The sequence below is a fragment of the Pyxicephalus adspersus genome, chromosome 3, assembly GCF_032062135.1.
Source record: "Pyxicephalus adspersus chromosome 3, UCB_Pads_2.0, whole genome shotgun sequence".
NCBI lineage: Eukaryota > Metazoa > Chordata > Amphibia > Anura > Pyxicephalidae > Pyxicephalus > Pyxicephalus adspersus.
This window is the reverse complement of record NC_092860.1, coordinates 83672740-83696286: the sequence shown is the minus strand read 5'-3', so window position 1 is coordinate 83696286 and position 23547 is coordinate 83672740. Positions and strand designations below refer to the sequence as shown.

Here is a 23547-nt window from a genome sequence, read left to right as displayed (position 1 = left end):
AGGTTAGTTTTATGTACACACAATATATTCTTAGTATTTTTTTCACAGTGTACCCTGTCACTCCGTGTATTAATACACATAGATAATATATATTGATGTATTGATATACATAGAAAATGTAGAATCCTGATAATAATGTGTGCATGTATATTGATATACATAAAACATGTAGAATCCTTATGATTTTAGGATCATTTCCCTCTGTTTGTTTTTGTACAAACCACAGCACAGAATGTGTTGATGTCTGGGGAATACCAAGTTGCATGTTGTGAGATATGCATGTTTTTCCTGGAAGGCAAGTCTGATTCTTTTACAAAGAACCTCTTTCAAACAAAAAAAAATTTTACTACTGTCGAACAAACTCCATGCATTAGCCTTTCAAGTCTTAGTTTCCAGTAGCTAGAGCTAATGATAATGATAATGAATATCAACATTTATGGTCTAATAGGGCCAAAACATATAGATTCAATACACTATGAGACAGAGAATGTCCCACTGAAAAAATCCACAACAACATAATATGGAAGCTCTGTAGCTCTGAAGTACCTGTAACATGGAGGGTAGATACTTTACTCAAACCTTAATGAAGTCTGGGATATGAGACCCTTCTCTTTTTTGTATATGTGTTTTGTTTTTTTGCACTGGCACTTTTTGTTGTGTACACCAAGGTTTTAGTTAAATAAAACATGTCACCACAACTTAATAAACAAGAAACCTATTCAAACAATGATCAAACCTACTTGTTCTTTACATTAAAATTCACATCCAACTTGACACTTTCTAAGTAAATTCATTAAATGCATTCTTTTCCTGTTATGCATGTAGTTATTAATGTATTTCCATACCGGCTTCTCTCTTCTTTCTGGCACAGATGGGACAGCTGATGCGGCCATTTTCTTTCTACCTCTATAACCTGTCTTCCTTCTTATAAAAAATAATCTATATTTTTTTTGGTTTATTTATTAGTTACATTTTATAACACATTACTAAAATCATCAAATTTATACTTAGGATAACAGTTCCTAAGTTCCTAACAGTTATACAAACAAAAACAACATTTAAATTCCAAATCAATATAAATTTACTTACATACACAACCCTTGAGAATTGTGAGCCAAGTTGGAACTGTTCTCTCAGAAAGTGGTTTGGAGATAAATCATTATTATCAATTGTAGTTTTATAACTGTGTGGTTAAAAAAGTCTTTTGTTGATGTTGATTTTTGTTAAAAATGTGGTGATAGGTCCGCTTTAAGATATAAGTTACTTACTGACTTTTGTTTGATACAAAAAGAATGAAGAAATGTACTGTGGGAATGGAAACTATTCAAAGCATTGCTGGCATTAATGTATAATTCATTTTTAATTATGCATATGTAATATTGTGGCTACCAAAGAAGTCTTGTGTTTTCCAAAGCAAGACAACTGTCTTTTGTTTCAAAGCAGTTTCAAATCTTTACGGCAGAACAATAGGGCCAATAGTTGAAATGCTAGTGATTTCCAAGCACTTTCACTTTCGTTTCTGTTTCATTATAGGTATACAAATTTTTTTTGAGATAGCAAAATATCTCACTAATAGGATATCTCACTATAGGATTAATAGATGAGGGCAACATTTACCAATTATGCAAAACTGGATGAGTCTAGAGTTAGTCAATACATACTCTATAAGCTGAATTTGCTCCTGGATAAATAAATATCCTTAAGCCTATAGATACCCACGACTTTGGCAGACAAAGGTGGTAAGCCATTCTTAGCACAGATAGGAATGGGATGTATTTTATTATAATATTATTATTGTAATCACAAACGTTGTCTCTGAGTTTTGACAATACTGCGGCCTTGTTTCACAACCATATACACTATGAAGATCTGAACATGTCTAATGTTAGATAAATTTGTTTAAAAAAAGTTGTGTGTAGATGTTAATTTGTGTTCCAAAGTCTGATCTCCTTTGTAAATTTTGCGGTTTCTTGTTACTTTTTTTTTAAGTCTGTTGTACTGCGGTGCATTGGTATATTGTGCGGATCTCATTTTAAGTGCCTTGACCTTTTGCTGTTCAAATAAATTCATATAGAGTTTTTTTCTATACATTCATCAAAGCAGGGTACTTTATACCCATACAATTTAGATAACGTTATTAGAACATTAAAAGATAATAGTTATTAGAAGTGTTATTAAAGTTATTTGAAAAGGAATTTATTTATAAAGCTGTGAATCCGACATTTAGCAATGTTCTCTACTTAAGGATGTGTTCCTAATGGCAGATTTACAAACAGTCCTCAAAGTGTCTTCAAGATTGTTTTTCCAACTTTTTTTGTGTTTGTCCTTCTTTTGCCAAATAACTTGAATGAAGGGCAAATGTAACCGGTTGCTATGTATCAGTGCATTGCCTCTGATTCATCAATAAAATCCGCGATCGCTGGAAGCGCGAACGTACGCGCGACCAGCGAGCGCGGTTTACCGTGGTCCGGAGTCGAGTGCGCTCGTACACGCGCCTCATCACTGACAGCCGGATTCCTGCATTGATAATAATGAGCAATAGGGGGCGCGAATCTGCCAATTAATGCGATTAGATTTCAGCTGAAGAGCAAGCAAAACTACACATATATATATGTGTAGTTTTGCTTGCTCTTTTCTCTTTTTCAATTTTTTTATTTCTTGGAATGTTTGGATGTATATTTTGAAGTCAATAGTAATGTTTGAATGTGTGTCTTGCAGCATGCTTCTTGGAAATGTATTGCCATGTGTTTTTATGCTGCTTTTCATATGTCTCAGTTTAAGAACCTGCTGTCTTTAATCTTTCACATGCCCTAATCCCTCGTTTGCAACTACTTGAACTGTTGAGGATCCTGCTAGCTACTAATCAGCCACATTTCTTGGAGGTTGTTGCAGTGCACTTCAAATACTGCTAATTTGGTGGCCTAGGATTTCAGCGATATTTTGGCACTATTATCTGAGTGCGCATCTATTTTTAGATGAATCCCCAAAAAACAAACAAACAAACAAACAACATTTTAGAAATAACTTTATTCAAAATAAACATTTGCTAAAAGGTCAAACATCAAAAACAAAATAAAAAAATGTAACAAAATTCAAAAGAACAAACAAAACACATGTAAACCCACACTTAAGGGTATAAAAAGTGGAGTAGAACAGCTTTATGCAGGATAAACATTGAAAAGTGGTAATAAAGTCAGAATTTGACAATCAAACAATATAGCCACAAACACAATACATAGCATTACTATTGACTTCAAAATATACACCAAAACATTCCAAGTGCAAAAAAATTAAAAAAGAAGCCATTTGTGCTTAAGCATAAGTATCAAATACAGCAACAGAATTTCACACAAACCAACAGCCCCTCCAATAAGAAACAGACAAAAGAAAAGAGCAGGCTAAACTACACCCTTATATATGCTCAAAATTAGGCGCACAGGTGATAGAAATCACTTGCAATTAGCACTTGCGCAGTCTGTCAAAATTGGCTGTTCGCTCAAACATAAGCGCACAGGTTAGGGAAATTCACTTGCAATTTACACTTGCGCAGTCTATCAGAATTGGCTGTTTGTTTTTTTTTTGCACTTGGACATGTCATTATCATTGATCAATATGATCCTTTAGATAGGTACACCACTAAACAGATCTTGTAATAGTTAAAAAAATAAAAGAAAGTTGAATTGGGGAGGATTTTATGGAAAAAGTATTTTCCATATATATATTTGTGTATATATATATTTATAGTTATTGAATAAATATATGTGTGAACACATGAATAAATATATATATTAATTTATAATTATTGTAGGATAGGAATAAATATATACACACACATATACGTAAGCAGCAAAAGAACGTGTGCGCGCTTGTTACTTTATTAAGAAAAAAAAAAAAAAAAGTTGTGCGATGTCAGGCCCGCAGCATCGCGCTCGTTCACATCCGACAAGGCATCGGAAGTTTTTACATAGGCGCCTATGGAGAGGAGCTGAACTCGGTTAACTCTTGCCTAACAGGAAAGAAATTAGTGATTTAAAAATATGCTTTTTTCTTAGCACACATGAATGTTTAAAACATTTTAACAGCGCAGTTTTTTTTAGGGCTAAGGGTAATATGTGTGCCATTAGAAAGAATGATTTTTAGGGGAACAGTGACTTTTAATGCAAGCTCGCCAGTGAAAAGCTGCCGGAGATGCGCGGCTCCGTGCGCGAGCATTTTCAGTTGCTGAATAGCGCGATCGCGTACGATTTCGGATCGCGAATACGAATGCGCGACCGATAATCCGATTCTGCTTGATGAATCAGGGGCATTGTGTCAGAAAATTCTTTCTCAGAAATTCTTTTTTTAAGGTTTGTTTTTCTGGGACCCTGTATTTATTTCTAACTTATCATGGTAATTTCGCACCATGTGTAAGCCTACTTCCATAAAATGTATATTTGAACCATAGAAATAGTGTTCATCTTATACAAATGTATCTTTTTTCTTTCTAACTTGTCTAAGTACCAATTGCAGTGGATGTTTCCCAATTTTCTTTACAGAGCTACAGAAGCACCTATACATAGTAAGCCCCAATGCTTTTACCAGCCAACAGTCTTCTTTACAGAATCACTTATTTACTGTTAGTGGGCTCATGTGTTTTTCAGCCATTGTGAAGGTGGAAATACTTACCTTTCCCTGGACTGACGAGGTCATTGCTGTGCTGCCTAAACTGCACCACATAATGTTTTTTTCACAATTGTTGTAGTTGTGTTCTGCACTATATGGGCATGTGTATCACAGACTTAATGCATTTAATTGGAATTATTGGAGTGCCACTACCACCAAGTGCCAGGTAATGTCTGGCTGCAAAGGAACACCAAGCTAGGGAGCACCGGAACAGGACGTTCAAACAAAGCTCTTGCATGAGCAAGGTGACAGAGCCTTTTAATAATAGGAAGCAGGATAGTAGGTTCATGCAGTGTGATTTCAGAATAATGGTGATATGACCATGGTAATATCAGTTTTAGTTGTCTTTTCTCCTGAGTCTTGTCTTCCACTTTAAACAGCCTCTAAAATTTTAGTGGCACATGAATACCAGGAGTATTGCCATTAAACAAAAAGAGTACAATAAGAAGATGTGATAGACTGATGTTACCTATCCTATTGGGATGCCTTTTAAAACTTAGTTTCTTGCTGTCCTCCCATTACAGCACAATACTGTGCCAAACAAAATACTGTGTACATTTCCAATGCTTTGTCAAGGTGTACATTCTTTGGCCAAAAAATCTTTAAACCTTGCTGCTAGTAAAGAAAAATATCTATTGAGTGCCCCTATATCTATCTTCTTCTTTGGAAACATACAGCTGACAAATCTTATAGGTTAAAGTGAAAACATGACTACTTTACTAATCTGTATCTATTTTCAACCACTGTCTGGATCCGTGTTTCTCATCCAGGGTTCCCCCAGAAATTGCTAAGGGTTCCTCGCGCCATGAGCAGTTTATGACTCTCAGGTAAATTTACCGCATACCAATGGTCTTTCTTGCTATCAGTAAGGATTACATTTTCCCCCCTGGCCAGCAGTGTACAAGGCATTCTTCCTGCTGACCACCACACTAATGTACTGTAAACCGCAGATTATAGCCGAGTTTCCCTGAGGACCAAATATTTTTTTAAGGGTTCCCCTATGTTAAAAAGGCTGAGAAAGATTGGTCTACAAAGAAGTGCTTCAGTGATTACTGCAATGTAGTTTCTATATAATTTTCCATTGAAGGGCTTTATGTCAGGTTAATGATGCAGGACCACAATTGGGAGGTAGGGGAATAAGCATTGTCACATTATTGAATTAAGGTAAAACTGTAGCTTTAAAGGTATTCATAATGACCCTCTATATTCCATTTAATATTGATATTAAAATGTTTAAAGCTTAAGTGACATTTTAGTAATTGAGTTTACATATACTTTATCTAACTTGCACATACACAGAATTATAACAAATAATCTTTACCCAGTCTAAATTTTACACTATGCATAACCAAGCACACACACATACGGTAAATGTTTTCCCACATACTTTATGTCCTATTTACATTTAAAGTATAAAAGTTAAAATAAAAATAAATTATAAAAAATATTTTTTATTGAAATCAGCTACAAAAAATATATTTTGTATTCACATTTTAAAACTATTTTATATTAAATGTTACATTAAAGAATTCACATTTTTTGTAAATGATAAATATATTTACATTTTTCTGTATACAATTAATTTAGGTAACAGGGTTTTTACAGTGGTATTTCACAAAAAAATAATCAAAAGGTTTAAAGGACAACAAAGCTACTGTGTGAGGCATGATGAGAATGTTCCTAATTTGATGTTTTCATTCCTGGGTGTCTTATCACTGGAATATGTTTTAGTTGCCTAGAAATAAAATGAGAGATGTGAATAGTTTGATAACCACAACAGTTGCAAAACTATGCTAACAATAAACAATACCCATAAAGTGCTTCTATTACAGTTATCAAATGTTACTTTAAAATATGAAGAAAATCTTTGTCTATTGCCTGTTTATATTGTCATTCAAATATTTTCTTTTCATGGTGTTTTCTTTGACCCCAAATCTTTGTTTGCATTATAAAAAACAAAAAAAGCAGTAGCACATAAAATAAAAAGCATTTACTTCTTTGTATACTTTCTTTATATGTTTATGTTCCCAGAATGAAGTATTTTTTACATGAGAAAAAAGCATAGGGCAAATTGCTTTCCCGTGAATCTGTGTTGCCCTAGCTTGTGACCTGGGGGACTTTTGGGGTGACACTGCATCACAGTCAATTTAGTTTATTTAGTTCACTTTCAGCACTTTCAGCAAAAATGTCAGGTTATGTAAAAGACTAAACAAACAATAGACTGTTATAAATTGCTATTATAAAAAATGTACTATTGTGATATTTTCAAGTTGTTTAAAGATTTTCTTCCATGTTATACCCATGCAGGTAACGTTTTTTAAACATATCAGATACATTTTGCTCCCAACTCTAACACTTTAACCCCTATAGAGAGTTCTTAACACTGTTTAAAAACACTTGGGGACATTTATATTGAAGAGTAGATTTGTTATTTGTACTGTGATTTAAACAGCATGGGACTTAAAGGGTATATGGTCTATTAACATTAGCCAGAAGGTGAGTATTATGAATGATCATTTGGTAAATGTCATATCACTATAACAACCACAAGCTAATAGGGGCATGCCCGCAGTGTACCTTGCTACTATGACACTTACTGATGAACGATTAAACCTCAACTACTTAGTATAATATTTTCTGTTTACTTCTTACATCAAACTCAAACACTGCTGACCATTAAAGTCAACTTAACAATAATCTTACCAAATCCCTAAACTAGGCCCTGATATTCTTCCTTTGTTTTCCCACCATAATCGTACAATATTATTATCCTTGTACAAGAAGACCATATTCTGCACAATATCCTTAATATCCAATAAAGTGATAATGCATGAAGATTGCAAACCTGACATTCCCTTCTAAAATGACTTGCACAATGCTCAGAGGACATGCACCACTATGAAAAATATAAGCAATTTCAGACAATGTTCATTGTAATAAACACTCACCGATTTTTTCCACTCAGTAATACCCTTATTTCAAATAGGTGGGGGCTCACACATTTTGGAGTGGGAGAGTTTCTCAAAGTAGCACTGTAAATCAATGAAAACAAGGAGACGTTTAAAATAAGTAAAGCAACTAAGCTTTATACTCTAAAGCCCAAAAATATACCAGGATCATTGCAATACAATAGTGTACCAGTAGATTGTTTTATTTTCTGCATTTATCTATTCACCATAATAAAGCAACATACAAAGACAGGCAGAACTAGCATTGTTAGAATTGTTAGGGAGATAAATAATGGCAACTTCCAAATTTCTTCAGTACACATTTTCCTTAATTATTCAGCCACATACATGTATTCAATCCTTTCACAGCCGGGGCCGCTTGGGAAAATTTCCAGTTTCTCCAGTGCCAGTACATTGAGCCTGTTGGACAGCTTAGTGCACAAGCAACGGTTTCCTCGAGATATTGAAAACCCTGTTAAAAAGGTAAATGAATTAGAAACATGGGCAACAATGCTAAAAAAAGTATATAATATAAATCTATATAATAATACTAAAATAATATATGTGTTGCACATGGTTATACCTTGAATATAAGCAGCAGAGAACAGGAAAACACAGATGAGAATAATAAACTTGTTATCCATGATGACAGTAGTAGTGATGTCTTTGACTTTAGTGCAGAGTTAGTGCAGATAGCAGCTTGGAGTATTGTATCTCTATTTATATGCTACAAGCATGTACTGGATTGCATCATGACTTTGTGTCATGGCTAGGAAATTCTTATATCCGGTACTTGCATCACAGAAAAAAGAAGTGAAAGTCCCTGAAATCCTTTTTTTTTTGTTCCCCGTCTAAACAAATTCCATTCTTGGGCATATAATAATTCTTGCTAGAGACAAGAGTTTCCCAGAAATGCCACTTGCCAGGCATACTGTTATAAATTTTATAATAATAATTGCGTAAATAAAAGATGCACCGGGATCAACAAGCAATAAAGTACAAAAAAGGAATTGGCTGAACATGTATTTTAACCCCCCTAGCGTTCTAATTCTGTCAGTTTTTTGATGCAAAAAGTGATCCTTTTTTTTGCATAGAAATTTTTGTTTATATTGTGGGCCTGTAATTCTTAGGATTAACTCTCGGGTATATTAGTTATATTTATTTATTATATTATAATCATAATTATAAAAAATAATGAAATAATAGACCGCAACAGTGTAATTTATCAAAAAAAATATTTTATCAAAAATCTCTCATCTAAATTTTCCAAACAAGGGTGCAATATTATTGATAAATAATAATATAAGTTAAATGCAGATTTAAAAAAAAAATTTTTTTAATTTTTAGTAGACATCCCGGGTGTGGTAGATTTTGAAGCAGGGTGCTGCACAAAGTCCAACATCACAGTTAGGACAGTAGAACCTGGTTTCCTTGCGTTTCTTCCTTCCTCTGTCATCGGTCTTTGAGCAGCAAACCACGCACATCCTTGTAGGTGCGGCCTTTTTCTGAGTTGGTGGGATGTATTCAACCAAGTGACGACCGGTCAGGCGTTCTGGGTTGACAATGGTGGAAGCACGACGTCCAGGTCTATTCATAGCCACTGATGGTGTTTGTGGTTCTTGACTATGGATTCGGAAACTTGCAAAATGAAGTCTGAATGATTCACAGGCCTCTGATTTTTTTTTGTACAGAACGTAGGCATTCCATAGGCACTGCTCAACTAGATGCCTGAAAATCTTTTTGTAGTACTTCCTTTGCTGTTTCCTCATCGCTGGGTAGAATGTCATGGCTTGGTCAGCTCTGTCGACACCTCCCATGGTGTTGTTGTAGTCAATCACCACCTGTGGCTTCATCACTTCTTTCCCACGTTTTGTGTGTACCAGAACAGTTAGGCATTATGGACAGTACTCATCAGGCACACATCTTTCTTGTCACGCCATCTTAGGGCCATCATTTTGCCTTTCTGCCAGGCAACAATTTCTCCTGTCTTCAGCTTCCCTTTTGCAAGCAGTGATGGCAGGTTGCGCCAATTAGCCTCAACGGTTCCATAGGCATCTGTTCTGTGTTGCAGGAGGAACTCATAAAGCTCAGGAGAGGTGTAGAAATTGTCAGTTATGACACAATACCCCTGACCTAGCAATGGCGCAATGAGGGATAGCACTGAAGATGTGGCCAGTGCATAATGGCTGTATCTGGGGTTGAACTGTATCCCTTTTCCAGTGTACAGTACTGTATTCCATATGTAGCCAGATGAGGATTCGCACAGCATATAGGTCTTCACGACAAATCGTGACCTCTTTGACGCAATGTACTGCACCTAGCTGAGCCTCCCCTTTAGAGAAAGCCATTAGACTTTCGTCAATGCTGACATCTCTTTCTGGCACATAGGTTTGCTGGAAAATTTGTAGAATCATCTGAGACTCTTCCCAAATTTTCTTGAGTTTTGGTGCAGGATGGGTAGTCTCATCAAATTCTTCATTGTTCGCGAAGTGCAGGTACTTCACGATGAGGGAAAAGCGGTATTCCGGCATGACTGTGCCAAAGAATGGAGTGGCAATCATTTTATTCTTGGACCGGTACTGAAAGGATCTGCAGGTTTCTTGGCTCTATTCCTCTCAGATCTCTCATCATCCCAGTGTCTCTCAGTAAATCAGAACAGGCGCGCCCGGGAAGAATCACTCAACGAGGCATACACTTGTATGGTATCAAGCAATCTTCAACTTTATTGTAACAAACATCTAGTTTTTATAACATAACAAAAATATCACTGTGCATGCTCATTTACCACAGTAGAGAGATAATAGTATCCTTGTTCTAATACAAAACCGCTTTGCTACATTGTTTCAGACATGTACAAGACATCTTGTTATTCATTAATTGTCAGCAACACTTGTTTGGCAGAACAATAACAAGGAATACGTCTATCTCTTATAACTAAAAACTAGAATGGAAAACAAAATGGAGTGTCTCAGGTAACAAAATGGAGTGTCTCAGACCCTTTCAGGTACCACTTCTGCACAGGTTTGCCCACAACTCCCTGCAGGATCACCAAGCCCAGAAACAGTCATATGTCATCCCTGGTCACAGATTACCACTTTCTGCTTCTTGCAAACCTCAGGTGTGGAGCACCTTGTTGTTGTCCAGCATACCTGCATAAAACAAAATAAAAAATGTGTTTTAGGATATGTGCTTTTATAGTGTGAAGGTTGAAAGTAATATGTTAGCAAACACAGAACAGCATACATGTTGGCATAAAAAAATTAAAAAGTTAGCAAACACAGAGCAGCATACATGCTTACATAAAAAAAAATATTGGCAAAAAAATTTCAAAAATTTCAAAAAGTTAGCAAACACAAAGCAGCACGTTTGCATAAAAAAAAAATTAGCAAAACACTTAAAAAAAAACATTTTCAAACGCAAGAGCGGCTTACCTGTTTGTCTCTGCAAGAATTTTTTCCATAACTTCATCGGTCAAAAACAACTTCAGGTATGCCAGGGGGTCGTCACATCCAGCCTCAATTTTCCACCCAGGTGCGCCAGTGAATGGAAATCTTGGTGATGCTGCCTTGTCCACATCAAGGTTAAAAGGACACCATGTGCGCACAGCACTGACCTCAGGTTCAGAATCGTCGCTCAGTTCACTTTCGCTGTCTGATGACAAATTTCCTGGTGAATCACTATCGCTCGATTCCACAAAGGACTCCAAATCGCTATCACTGCTTTCAAATTCTTCCAAAACAGCACTTGCACTGGCGAGATGCCTTTTGGATGCCATGCGGTCTCCAGCAATCAGTCAGGAACAATCAAGGTCAAAGACAAAGTGATGAAATGATACATTCAGGAAGTGATTTACAAGTCATCAAAAGGTCAGATCAAGGTCAGGGCTAATAGTGGGCAAAATGTAAATCAGGGCACTGGGTAATGATGCTTGCTGCACTACAATATGTATTTGTATTTTTATGTTTTTGTGTTTTAAAAGCAGATTACATAGTAAAAGCCCTGGAAAAGCCCCTGCGCGGAAGGAACAATCCAAAGCCTTTTGGGATATGTGATGTAGGTTAGGTAGGTTAGTTTTTATTGCTGTGGCTATTTTTTCCTTTATATAAAAGGACTATCTACCCTTTCATATAAAGTGAAAATGTTAGTCATAGGCCTGCTTTAAAATGAAACCTTTATTATTGTATAAATGTCTGAACCTTTTCCGGGTAGTATGCGACACACGCTAAGACGTTTAAATGAGAAATGAAACTAACAGAAATCAGGGAAAAAACAGAACTGTGCGATTCTCTAAAAATAATTTTGTCTCAGTTTTCTCTACTCCTTTTCGTACCAGAGAGAGTAGGAAAGCCTGAGTTTTGTAAAATTCTGCGTCATTGGTATCTCTGGTCCATATATAGTAGTAATTCGATATCTGATGGTGTTTAAGTTTTTAGAGTTTAAAACAGACAGATACAGCCTGATTTATTAAAGCTCTCCAAACCTTGGAGAAGATAGACTATCATAGGAGAACCTGGATGAACCAGGAAACCTGGAATGGATTAGTTAAAATAATTTGCTCTTAGATGGCAAATGTTTTCAGTCCTGGACCAGATCTATTCTAGGTTTGCTAAATCACCCGGGTTGCCCTATGATAGTCTATCTTCCTCACAGTCTTGGAGAGATTTATTTAATCAGGTGCATAGTCATTGCAGTGTATCTGAGATGGCCTGGTAACTATTGCATTAACCTCCCCAGCGGTAACCCCGAGTGTGACTTGGGGTAGAAAAAAATGCTGGAAGCGGTAACATAGGTAAACCTATGGCAAAGATACTAAATACATTCCTTACCTGATCTGCTGGCGCCCCGTGTCATCCTTTGTGTCTTCTATGTTCCTCCGGCGGCTTCTTCTGCATTCGAGTGAGTTCCCGGTGACGTCGGTGTGTGTGTATGTTCAGTTCGGAGCGGGGCGGGAAATTCAAATCCATCCATACATAATAACTGTATTGAATGCAATACAGTGGATTTATATGTGTAAAAGCAGTACATTGTTTTTCATGAACATTTATTTTACAGTATAATATAATAGTATGAGTATAATATTTTTTTTTTTTAATTTAAATAATTTAAACATTTCTCACTTGAGATTTGCATCTGTTCACAGACTGTAACCAAAGGATCCATGACCGGCATCAGAGATTCAAATGGCCCGTTGGTTATCCTCATTATGTGATCCCTACTTTCACTCAAGTAGGTATCTTTTCCTTTCTTTAGTGTGATCACTTGATCGTTTTGTACATCTTCTTCTTTTTAAAAAAACTGTTGGAGGGCAGGGATAAGAGAAAATATTTGATGTGTGGTGCAGACATCCACACTCTGTAACACAGAAGGCTACTGCAGGAGTGGCATGCAATGGCATCATGTATCTTAAAGATGCAGCTTAGGGGCACAAAATGATCACGCCAATGCAAATCTGCTTTAATGACACAGACAATATTTTAAAAAGGTAATACAAATAAGTACATTATACAAGTACACAAAATTTGTTTTTTTGTTTTTGGAATTAGAACCTGAATATGGAAATCAGAGTAAGGTAATAAGCTTGTTTAGAAGACAGTCAGAAATTGTACTCATTAAACTTCCCTCAATATACTGTAGGTTTCTTTGAATAAACATAATAGAAGAGACAAAGAAGGGACTGTTTTATAATTCCTAGGTTTCCAATAAATGTATATCAAGGAGTACTTTGTGCAGTTCAGTACATAAGATATCATTTAAGCTACGTACACACTTCCAATTATTATCGTTGGTAAACGAACGACGAACGATCCTGCACGATATCTGCGAACGATCGTATAGCACCGATCCTGTACATACAGATAACGACACGATCGTTTGCAGATATTGTACACACGATAGATGCGATCGTTTGAACGATACAGGAAGTGACGTGCACCACAGGAAGTGAGCGAATGTTCGTTTACCGCGCATGCTCAGACCATGGACAATCAATGAACGACCGTACACACGATAGATGGTCAACGATCGTCGTCCAATCCGATCCGCCGGTCCGGTCGTTCATTTCCAACGACTATCCTCATTCGTCGGCGTTGTTGGTTACTTTTTTTACGAACGATTTTTGCCCAATCGATCGTTCGTTCGTCGTTCATTTCCAACGATAAAAATTGGAAGTGTGTACGCAGCTTTAGGAAGTATTAGAAATATTCCTGACCCCCCGGCCCCCATCCTCCTTATCCAACCTGTTTGCACCCTACCTGTTTATTTTTATGTTTTGTTAATGTTTTGTGTATACTGGATATTCATCTTTTACTTTCTCACCATATGAGATTATACAGTTTGGTTTACATTTTGCTGCTATTTTTTAAATATGTTATTTGTATGATTCTTTTTGATGTACTGTTAATTATCCGGTATACTGTGCACTATGTTTATGTTTGGAATTTGTCCTTTCTCTGTTTTTTCTGTTATTGTTTATGAAAATTCTTAATAAAAATCCAGTTTCAAAAAAAGAAATTTTCCTGCCCATGCCCCCTTGAAATGAACTTACCCACATCAAGAGAGAATCATAGGTAAAGCTAACCAGTCAGCAGTACAAAGATTCAACCTCAATACTAAAGAAACACGTGCATTTCAGCACAATACATAGGAAACAGATACATTTAAACAATTTTCCACACTCTGTGAACCATTAACCTTCTTTGTCTGTAAGAATAGAAAATTATGTGTTATCCATATGGCATTTGGCTTTCTAAACATTTAAAAAAAAATAATTTTAATTAAGAGCATATTAGATAACATTGAAAAATGAACACCTATGACCTAGTGAAAGGTATACAGGGAATTTTTTTATTATTATTTATCTCTTGATTTTTAAATAGACATTTATTCTTATAGGATTTAATTTGTTCTAAATCAACAGAACCATCATTATCAACCTCCTTTTTCTGGGAACATACATTACATTTTAAATTCTTAACAAAGAGTCAAATGTATATGGCCAGCTATGTAGAGGCTACTGGTGTTTCCTGATGAGATATATCAAAAGAGTATTTCTAATTTTATATAGTTGTTATACTAGGGGTAATATTTTATCCAACTTTCCACAGGTCAATGCAAATTTTGTAATGCTGACAGTAAAAGTCATATATCCCTATATTGGGGGGAGTATCCTTAACAAACAATTACACTAATAAAGAAAATAATAATTTATGAGTGAAACATCCCTTTACATGTCATGTCTACGGGAGCTGGAGACCCCCACAATAATTGTAATAAAAAGTAAATTATAGGGGATCCGCTCAGCAACATACAATATGCAATAAACATAATGGCTTTGAAATCTGTGGGGTTTGGATGCAAGTGGCAATAGGTTGGTGAGAGGCTTTAGAATGCAAACATTTCATATACAGTCATTTGATAAAGTTTGTACATTTCATGGGAAATATTGACTTTTTCAAAAATATAAACAGGCATATTTAAGGCAAAGATTAGATCTTCATTCATACAGTACCTACAAAGAAAATGTGATAAACTTAAATTTAAAACATAAGGGAAATTTATTCAACAAAAATATCAAGTAGTGGTATGTAATGCAAAAATTAGGTACCTTTGGCCACATATGGCTTTATGGCCTTCTTTAGCAGATATTACTTCTCAAATGCCTTTTTGTACTCATCCAGTTTTAACATTGTGATCACATTTTGTGATATTTTATTTTCACTCCTACACAAAAAAATGATTACATGTTAATTGATTTTCTTCTAAACATTTCCCTTTTGCCTACATTTTTTAGTTGGTTTTAAATCAGGGCTTTGACTAAGCCAGCTGATAACCCTCCTTTTTTTTCTTTTAGAACTATTGGATTTCCTAGTGTGCTTTGAAACATTACTGCATTGAAAAATCAATTGCCACTTCAGTCCCCAAACTTTAGACAGTGCCCAGGCATTTAGCAGCAAATCAACCCCAAATCATAAAAAAAACCCTTACTGTGCTTCCCATACATGTTGGTTCCCTCTCTTCAGCAGGTGTCAACTCTGTCCTTTATTCAAGTCTGTGTATTTGCCGATTTGTTGCATGGCAACTTGCTCTATTATTCTTTTTGGAAGGCAAATACTTTTTTTCATACACACCTCCTATCATGTTTTACTATCATACTAAACTTTAGGCATAAATATCTTTAAAAAAATCTCCTAAATTCGGTCTTCATTTTGTGCCAAACCATATCTTCTGTTACTGTATCCAAATAATTCTGTCTGTGATTCATTAGTCCATAGTACATTGGGACTGACTTGTTAAAGCTCTCCAATACTGGAAAAGATAGACTTTCATTAGTGAACCTAGGTGATCCAGCAAACCTTAAATGAATCTGGTCCAGGAATAAAAACATTTGCTAAAAAATATCAAATCATTTTTAAGAAAGCCATTCTAGGTTTGCTGAATCACCCAGGTTTATTGATAAAAGTATATCTTCTCCAGTCTTGGAGAGCTTTAGTAAATCAGTTCCATTGCTCTAAAATACCTGTTTTATGTTCAATAAGTTACCTGCAAATTTCACAATACAATTTTGATGTATATCAATATATATTTATGTATACAATATATATTTATATTGTATAAATTGAAATTCTTGGAGCACCTATGAGTGATTTGGTAACACCACCTGACATTTACTTTATAAATTAGCTTAAAATAAATTGGTAGCATTAGTATTGTTATAACTGATGTGTATTTTCAAATAATATTATTACAAAGGTCCACAGAATAAAAAGGTTGCAGTAGTTAGATCTTAACGACCTAAATACTGTAGGGTAGACTTTAACGGCTGTAGTAATTATCCCTTGTATTGAGTGTTATTAGCTTGTGTTTGACCCAATAGGAATCCCTGGGAAGCAATACTGCCAGTTTCAGATCTGCTGCACAATATGTGTTAAACATAACCAATATGTATATATATATGTATATATATATATATATATATATATATATATACACTTAGAGCAAAATAAGCACACCAAAATTTATTTTTTTTAGATTTATTTAGAAAAAATATAAATTAGATATATTTTATATACAACATTATCTTCATAGGTGTGTATTTACATATAGTTGGTATTTACTAGTATAGACATACAGTAAAGATTATTACTCCATTCTTTCTTCTACCACAGTTTTCATGTGTACCCTTTAAAAATTACACAGGGTACTATGTAATACAGCAAACATTGAGGTATTCTGTGCCATTCTCTGCTCAGGAAAGTTTTGATAAAGCTTTGTGCTTTTTAGGTAAAATAAGTCATGCCAAAGCTCCCTTTCCTACAAAAAAGAGGCTTTAAACTATAGGGGATATAGACTTAAATTTATTAGAAGGCTTTCCATCTTCTGCCATTTCATTCAGCTTGCACATTCACTCAGGAGTGTCTGACCACGGTAACATGTTTCAGAAACCTGGAGGATGGAAAATATGACATTGCATAAAAGTTGCCTTATCCAAAACACAAAACAAAGTACAACATAGCAATTGAGAGATATCTCAATAAATAATAAACTCCATCCTAATTTCCCTGTACAAGTGTTAGCTATTTGTGGTTTGGGAAACAGAATAATAAAAAATGAATACATATGTATTTAATTTATATCCATATATATTTATATTTATGTATTTAACTTTTATATTTAATGGGACCCTTTATACCTATACTTTTGCCCAGTTATCTGGTTTAAGAGAACTGTAAACAGGGGGAAATTATGGGAACATTTTATGCACAGCTCTGGATATAAATGCAATACAAATACATTTTTATATCATTATCATCCCTACATGTAGTATTCCTGTATGTACATTTTTGGTGTGTGGACATTGTGCACATTGAACTATGAAATAACAAAATATCTTGAGATAAATAAACATAAAAGCACCTACCGATTTTTTCCACTGAGCAGAGCTTTTATGTCTTTAAGGTCTGGAATGACACATTTTGTAGCACCGGAGCTTTTCAATGTAACACTTTAAAAAAATATTAGGAAAACCATTACCCATCATTTGGTGAATAGATATAGATATCGTATAAATACATTATGTAATCCATGTGCATCCTACTTACATGTATTCAGTGTTTTCACACAGAGAGCTTCTTGGATAAACATCCAGTTGTGCCAGAGCCATGACATTCAGCTGGTTAGATAGTTTATTACACAGGCAACGTTTTCCACGTGGAATGGCAAACCCTGATCACAAAAATAAAAATAGAATGATCAATGATTTTATAAAAAAATGGCAAAGGAAGTACAAAAGATAGTAGTATAGTAATAGTAAGTATACACAGATTTTACATAATATAATATATAATTGACTGTACCGTATATGAAAGGTGTAGAGAACAGGACAACGCACATGATGATGGCACACTTGTTGTCCATGTTGATGGTGCTGGAACTTCTTTGACTATGAATGCTGTGTAAAGTGCAGCAGCATTGGTCTGTTTATATACATTTAAGCTGGATTGCATAATACCATGATCTATTGACCGGCGGATGAAGACATTCACTGATTTCCTTCCAAATTTCAATTTGTATGAAGGCTTTAAGAAAGGGAAGAACAATTGAAGACCTTTTCCCACAAACATAAAGCTACTCAGTGACCTTTATGAAAATTCCTGTCTCAAGGGACTTTCCCAAGATTTAGTGTATGGCTGAAAGAGTATTAAAAAACATGTTTTAGTAACTTGATTCATTTTTTCATTCACATATGACATCTGTATAAAGGTTATATTTTTTCTCATGCTTCTCATGCTTATGATATTATTCCAAAATGCCTGGACAAGTCTGCATGTTTTTTTTAAATGCCTGCGGCTGCATGGAGCATGAACTGCCAACTCAGTCTACCCGACTTTCCTTGTTCTGTGTCTGACAAATGTCTTTTATTGTACTGTGCTGTACTATATGTGTATACTGTTTATATCAGTCTAATAATGACTAATAAACCAATAATGTCTATAATTTCTAAATTTCAGCTAATCTTTTCACCTGAAATCTCTATTGACTATTTAAATGTTTGATAACAAGGAGGAGCATATTTATCTGACACAATTATCATTTCCATATTGTTAAAATGAGATCTGTTGCAGTTGAGGTTTATTATTTCTAAACATACATTTAAAATATTTCATCCAGGGATGAGCGAGCGAATGTATTAAATTCGGTCTTGCGGCGAATTGGGCCGTTCTCGCTTACCAAACATGTAGGCGAGAATGGCATTTGTAAATTCGGATGGTGAGACCTAATTTTTGGGACCTGCAAGACCAATAAGGGAAGCGAAGCTGTCAGCTCCGCTCCCGATTGCTCTTGCAGCCCTCTACTACTTGTATGTGTTTTTGGATAGAGTTTCTCTATCTAAGAACACAGGAGTCCTGTGTTCCCGGATAGGGAAACTCTATCCAGGAACACATACTACAGGGCGGCAACAGCAATCAGGGGAGCGGAGCAGCTCTGCTAACCTGATTGCTGTTGCAGTCCTGTACTATGTGTTCCCTGATAGAGTTTCTTCATCCAGAAACACAGTGTGAGTCTCAAGGCTGGCTGCTCATGAACATAATGCAGCGTTGGAAAAATCCTCTGATTTTTCCCATGGCCACGTTAATTTATAAACGCAAGCCGCATGACTCACTCTGAGAGGTAGAGCCTTCCTCAGCCAATCAGAGAGCACTAGAGGTTTTGAATAAAGGAACGTCTCCCCCTTTTTAACCTCCAGTGCCTTAAAAATAATTGGTAGAACTGTTGTGTACTGTTTTCAAATTATCAAGGAACTGTTTTATGCGCGCTGAGCACAGGAGAACCTGCTGACATTGTAGTATAAGTATCTCTTACTCTGTAACACATTTTACAGCACAGTAATAATTTGATACATTTGTTACATTTTTCTTTTATCCACTGCGATGCGATCTACTGCAAGAAAAATGTAACAGCAGTCCCTGTATTGAAAATGCAATCTGAAATTAATGCCTGAAAACTGAAGGAAACGAATTATCGATGGTCGGATTTTCGACTGTCAACTGTAGGCATAATGAAAATGTTTTACAGTCATTTTCCTGTACATGGCCGAGGATAACACAGACCAACACTGACGAAAGTCCAGTAATATGTTGGATGGCGTTCTGTCCAGGAAATGTTAAATTCATCTGCACAAACCAAGTTGTGTGGTCACCTAGTCTAGGTAAATACAGTAGGTTGAGTATACATCTGACATTGCTCACCTAGCTGGGTTGGGGATAGATAACCTATCTATGGGATTGGTCCAGTCCCTGGGAAACAAATTTTTATTAACTGCTGATACATCAGAGCTTAGTCGTAGATAATCAATAGGTTTTTATTGTACAGCGTTATTTATTATACAGCCCTATTTAATGTACAGCGCTGTGTAATATGTTGGTGCTACATAAAACCTGTTTATTATTAATAATAATAATAATAATAATAATAATAAAAGTTGATTCCTCATAAAGGGATAGAGATTGTCAAATGCTGAATAGGAAATCATTTTTGTGTCAGATAGTTACCACTTTATTTGACTCATAGCTCAAAATTCTCTTTCATCTTTCTCCGTGGGTTCCTTCAAAATCCAAAAGTCCTAATTCCGGTATAGAGGAAGAAACAGGGAAAAGTGGCTGTTGAGAATCTGAATCTTAATTTTTGTCAAACAAACCAGCATTAATGTGGCAGGGGGTTCAGAGTGATCTCAGACTACCTACTTTTTATGTCTAGCTCAGTGTACGTGCATACACAGTCTGGGTATCCAAGCAAACCTGGTAACCTACAATTGACATGCATTGCAAATGATTTTAAATGACTTAAATGATTTTGCCTGGTTTTCAAACATACCCTTGATTATGTGTCTTGATTTTCTACATTTGTAAAGTATTTAACCTTACTTCTCCCTAATATTAGATCATTATTTGTTATATTATCCATAAAACATTTGACTTTCTAAACAATACACACTCATTTATTTATATCTATGAGTACATTAGATAACATTGAAAATGTAACAGCAATACACTAAACTAATCAATGGTATAAGTATAAATTTTTCATTATCTTGATTTTGTAGACATTTTTCCCGATAAGTTTTGATTTGTACCAAGTCCACAGAACCAACATTATGAACCTCTTTGATTGGAGGACCATATACCAATGTTTTGCTGGAAAATACACTTACATAATTTCTAAACAAGCAATCAAGCCTAGGCCTATTTAACAGAAATTACTTTTAAAATTCATTTTGTATAATATTCCACCAGGTTTTAACATTGACTTGTAATATTTTTTTTATCGCTTCTCCATGAAAAATGCCTATAGGAACAATACCATTTTCGGTTTCCATCCATGAATTGCCGTCAATCTCCCTGCAACATTTCAGGGGTATTTAAATTAGGACTTAGCCACAACCTAACTCTCCGTTTTTTTCTTTTTGAGCCATTGCTTGGTTCAAACAAATACAAGCACATACAAGCATTGTTTTTAGTAGATTTATTTATGAAAATATAAATTAGAAAAATTTTAAATAGAACATTTTTTGATAGGTATGTATTTACATCGATATAGTTTAAATAGATGGTATTTACAGGTATAAACATATCGTAATGATTAGAACTCATTCTCCTACTTTTACGAATTCCCGGGAGATGATATACTGCAATTGTTTTTATATCACCATCCAGAAAGACATAAGCTTCTTGCTCTTCGCTTCCTTACACTTGTTAGCCTTCCCAGGCCTTATAAGCCATTTCCTGAGCAGAAGGAAGTTTTGCAACGATAATCTTTATCCATTTAGTGAAATGGAAAAGACATACAAATTTTAAATACTTGAACTTGCTTTAAAACAAAACAATATACATTAAATATTTACAAATGTTTGCATTTTCCAGCACTGTATACACATTCCCGCTTATCCATGATTGCATGATGGGGAATGTAGATGTTTTTTTTTTTGAAGTCTTTCCATCTTCTGCCATTTCTTTCTTCTTGCATATTCACTCAGGGGTGTCTGATCACAGTAATATGTTTCAGAAACCTGGAGAATTAAAAATATACCATTGCATAAGGTTGCCTTATCAAAAACACAATACAATAAATAAGGTAAAGCATAATAATTAAGAACTATGTTTTTAAAAACTCAATTTTGTGTTGGCTGGAATCTTTCTAGTAACCTGCATACAGGTGACACCCATTGCTACATCACCTGCATTTGTTTAACAGAGTAAGCTCACTATTTGCGATTTGAGAAATAGAGAATAAAAATCTATACAAATGTATTTCATTTATATTCATATATTTATATTTAAATTGTATATTTAATACATACATTGACACCTGTGATTTTGCCCTATCTGGTTTTGACCATTAAGAGCACTGTAAACATTTAAAAATTGTCGGGACATTGAATGCACAGCTCAGCTAAATCTAAATTCACATAAATAAAATAATATATCACTTATACCCCTACACTTAGTATACCTGAATGTAGATTTTTGGCACATTGAAAAATAACAAGATATCTGAATATGATTACAAATAAAAGCACCTACCGATTTCTTCCACTGAGCAGAGCTTTTATTTCTTTCAGGTCAGGACTGACACATTTTGTAGCACCGGAGCTTTTCAATGTAACACTATTAAAAAAATATTAAGAAAACCATTACCCATCATTTAATAAGAAGAAATAGATATTGTAATACATTATGTAATCCATGTGCATCCTACTTACATGTATTCAGTGTTTTCACACAAAGAGCTTCTTGGATAAACATCCAGTTGTGCCAGAGCCATGACATTCACCTGGTTAGATAGTTTATTACACAGGCAACGTTTCCCACGTGGAATGGCAAACCCTGATCACAAAAATAAAAATAGAAAGATTAATATCATATAGAAAATGACAAAGGAAGTACAAAAGAAAGTCTGCAATTATACACCCACATAATATAATATATAATTGACTGTACCTTGTATGAGAGGTGTAGAGAACAGGAAAACACACATGATGATGGCACACTTGTTGTCCATGTTGATGGTGCTGGAAGCTCTCTGACTAAGATCTGGAGGAGACAGCTGAGTGAAATGCAGCAGCATTGGTCTGTTTATATACACTTCAGCTGGATTGCATAATGCCATGATCTAATGACCGGGGGATGATGACATTCACTGATTTCCTTCCATAATTCAGTTTTGTATGAAGGGTTTAAGAAGTGAAAGTACAGAGTAATCGTTTTTTTGCCTACAAATATAAAGCTACTCATTGACCTTTTTGGAAATTCCTGTCTTAAGGGGATTTTCTTAGAAATCAGTATGGCTAAAAAAGGCATAGAAGAAAAAGTTTTAGTACATTTATTTATACTTCAGTCAGAGTTTATAATTTTTCATCTTGATCTTTTTACAATATAATACCAAAATGCCTGAATAAATGTCTGAGACTACAACTCAATCTACCCGACTTTCCTTGCTATGTGTCTGACAAATGTCTTATATTGTACTGTATATATGTGATCAGTGTCATAATGACCGTTTCCATATTATTAAAAAGAGATCTGTTGCAGTTATGTTGATATATCTATAGTTGTGGTATATCTAATCCTACAACACATATAATATATTGTAGTTTACCAGTCCTTGGATATAGCGGATGCACAAGTTTTAATTTTTTTTAGGCTAACTACATTTTATGTAATAGTACATAAAAACTGTTGATCTGTTATAGTGACTGGTAAATTGCAATGATAAATGTTTGCATTTTGGGTTAGAAACACTTTTTGCTTGTAGGAATCTTCCAGGTTAATGTGTTTCAATTGCAATAATATAATATTTAAAATATTGTAAAAATTCATGCATTTAAAAACTTGTGTTAACGTGCAGATCCAACATGTAATTACCTCCTTGGTAGTAAAAATGG

At 34.9% G+C, this 23547-nt stretch overlaps 3 protein-coding genes across 3 annotated transcripts; all 3 read right to left on the bottom strand.

The window, feature by feature from the left end:
* Positions 1-6099: 6099 nt before the first annotated feature.
* Positions 6100-8304, bottom strand: LOC140327759 (C-X-C motif chemokine 10-like). The gene is made up of 4 exons (XM_072407105.1): positions 8194-8304; positions 7959-8082; positions 7611-7694; positions 6100-6397 (listed from the first exon to the last, which is right to left on the bottom strand). The coding sequence occupies exons 1-4, from the start codon at positions 8252-8254 to the stop codon at positions 6343-6345; spliced, it is 324 nt and encodes a 107-aa protein (XP_072263206.1). The 5' UTR covers positions 8255-8304; the 3' UTR covers positions 6100-6342.
* Positions 8305-16636: 8332 nt separating this feature from the next.
* Positions 16637-18041, bottom strand: LOC140327758 (C-X-C motif chemokine 10-like). Its single transcript, XM_072407104.1, has 4 exons — positions 17963-18041; positions 17708-17831; positions 17527-17610; positions 16637-17051 (listed from the first exon to the last, which is right to left on the bottom strand). The coding sequence occupies exons 1-4, from the start codon at positions 18021-18023 to the stop codon at positions 17015-17017; spliced, it is 306 nt and encodes a 101-aa protein (XP_072263205.1). The 5' UTR covers positions 18024-18041; the 3' UTR covers positions 16637-17014.
* A 3072-nt stretch (positions 18042-21113) lies between these two features.
* On the bottom strand, positions 21114-22787 carry LOC140327757 (C-X-C motif chemokine 10-like). Its single transcript, XM_072407103.1, has 4 exons — positions 22604-22787; positions 22366-22489; positions 22187-22270; positions 21114-21672 (listed from the first exon to the last, which is right to left on the bottom strand). The coding sequence occupies exons 1-4, from the start codon at positions 22770-22772 to the stop codon at positions 21636-21638; spliced, it is 414 nt and encodes a 137-aa protein (XP_072263204.1). The 5' UTR covers positions 22773-22787; the 3' UTR covers positions 21114-21635.
* Positions 22788-23547: the final 760 nt, after the last annotated feature.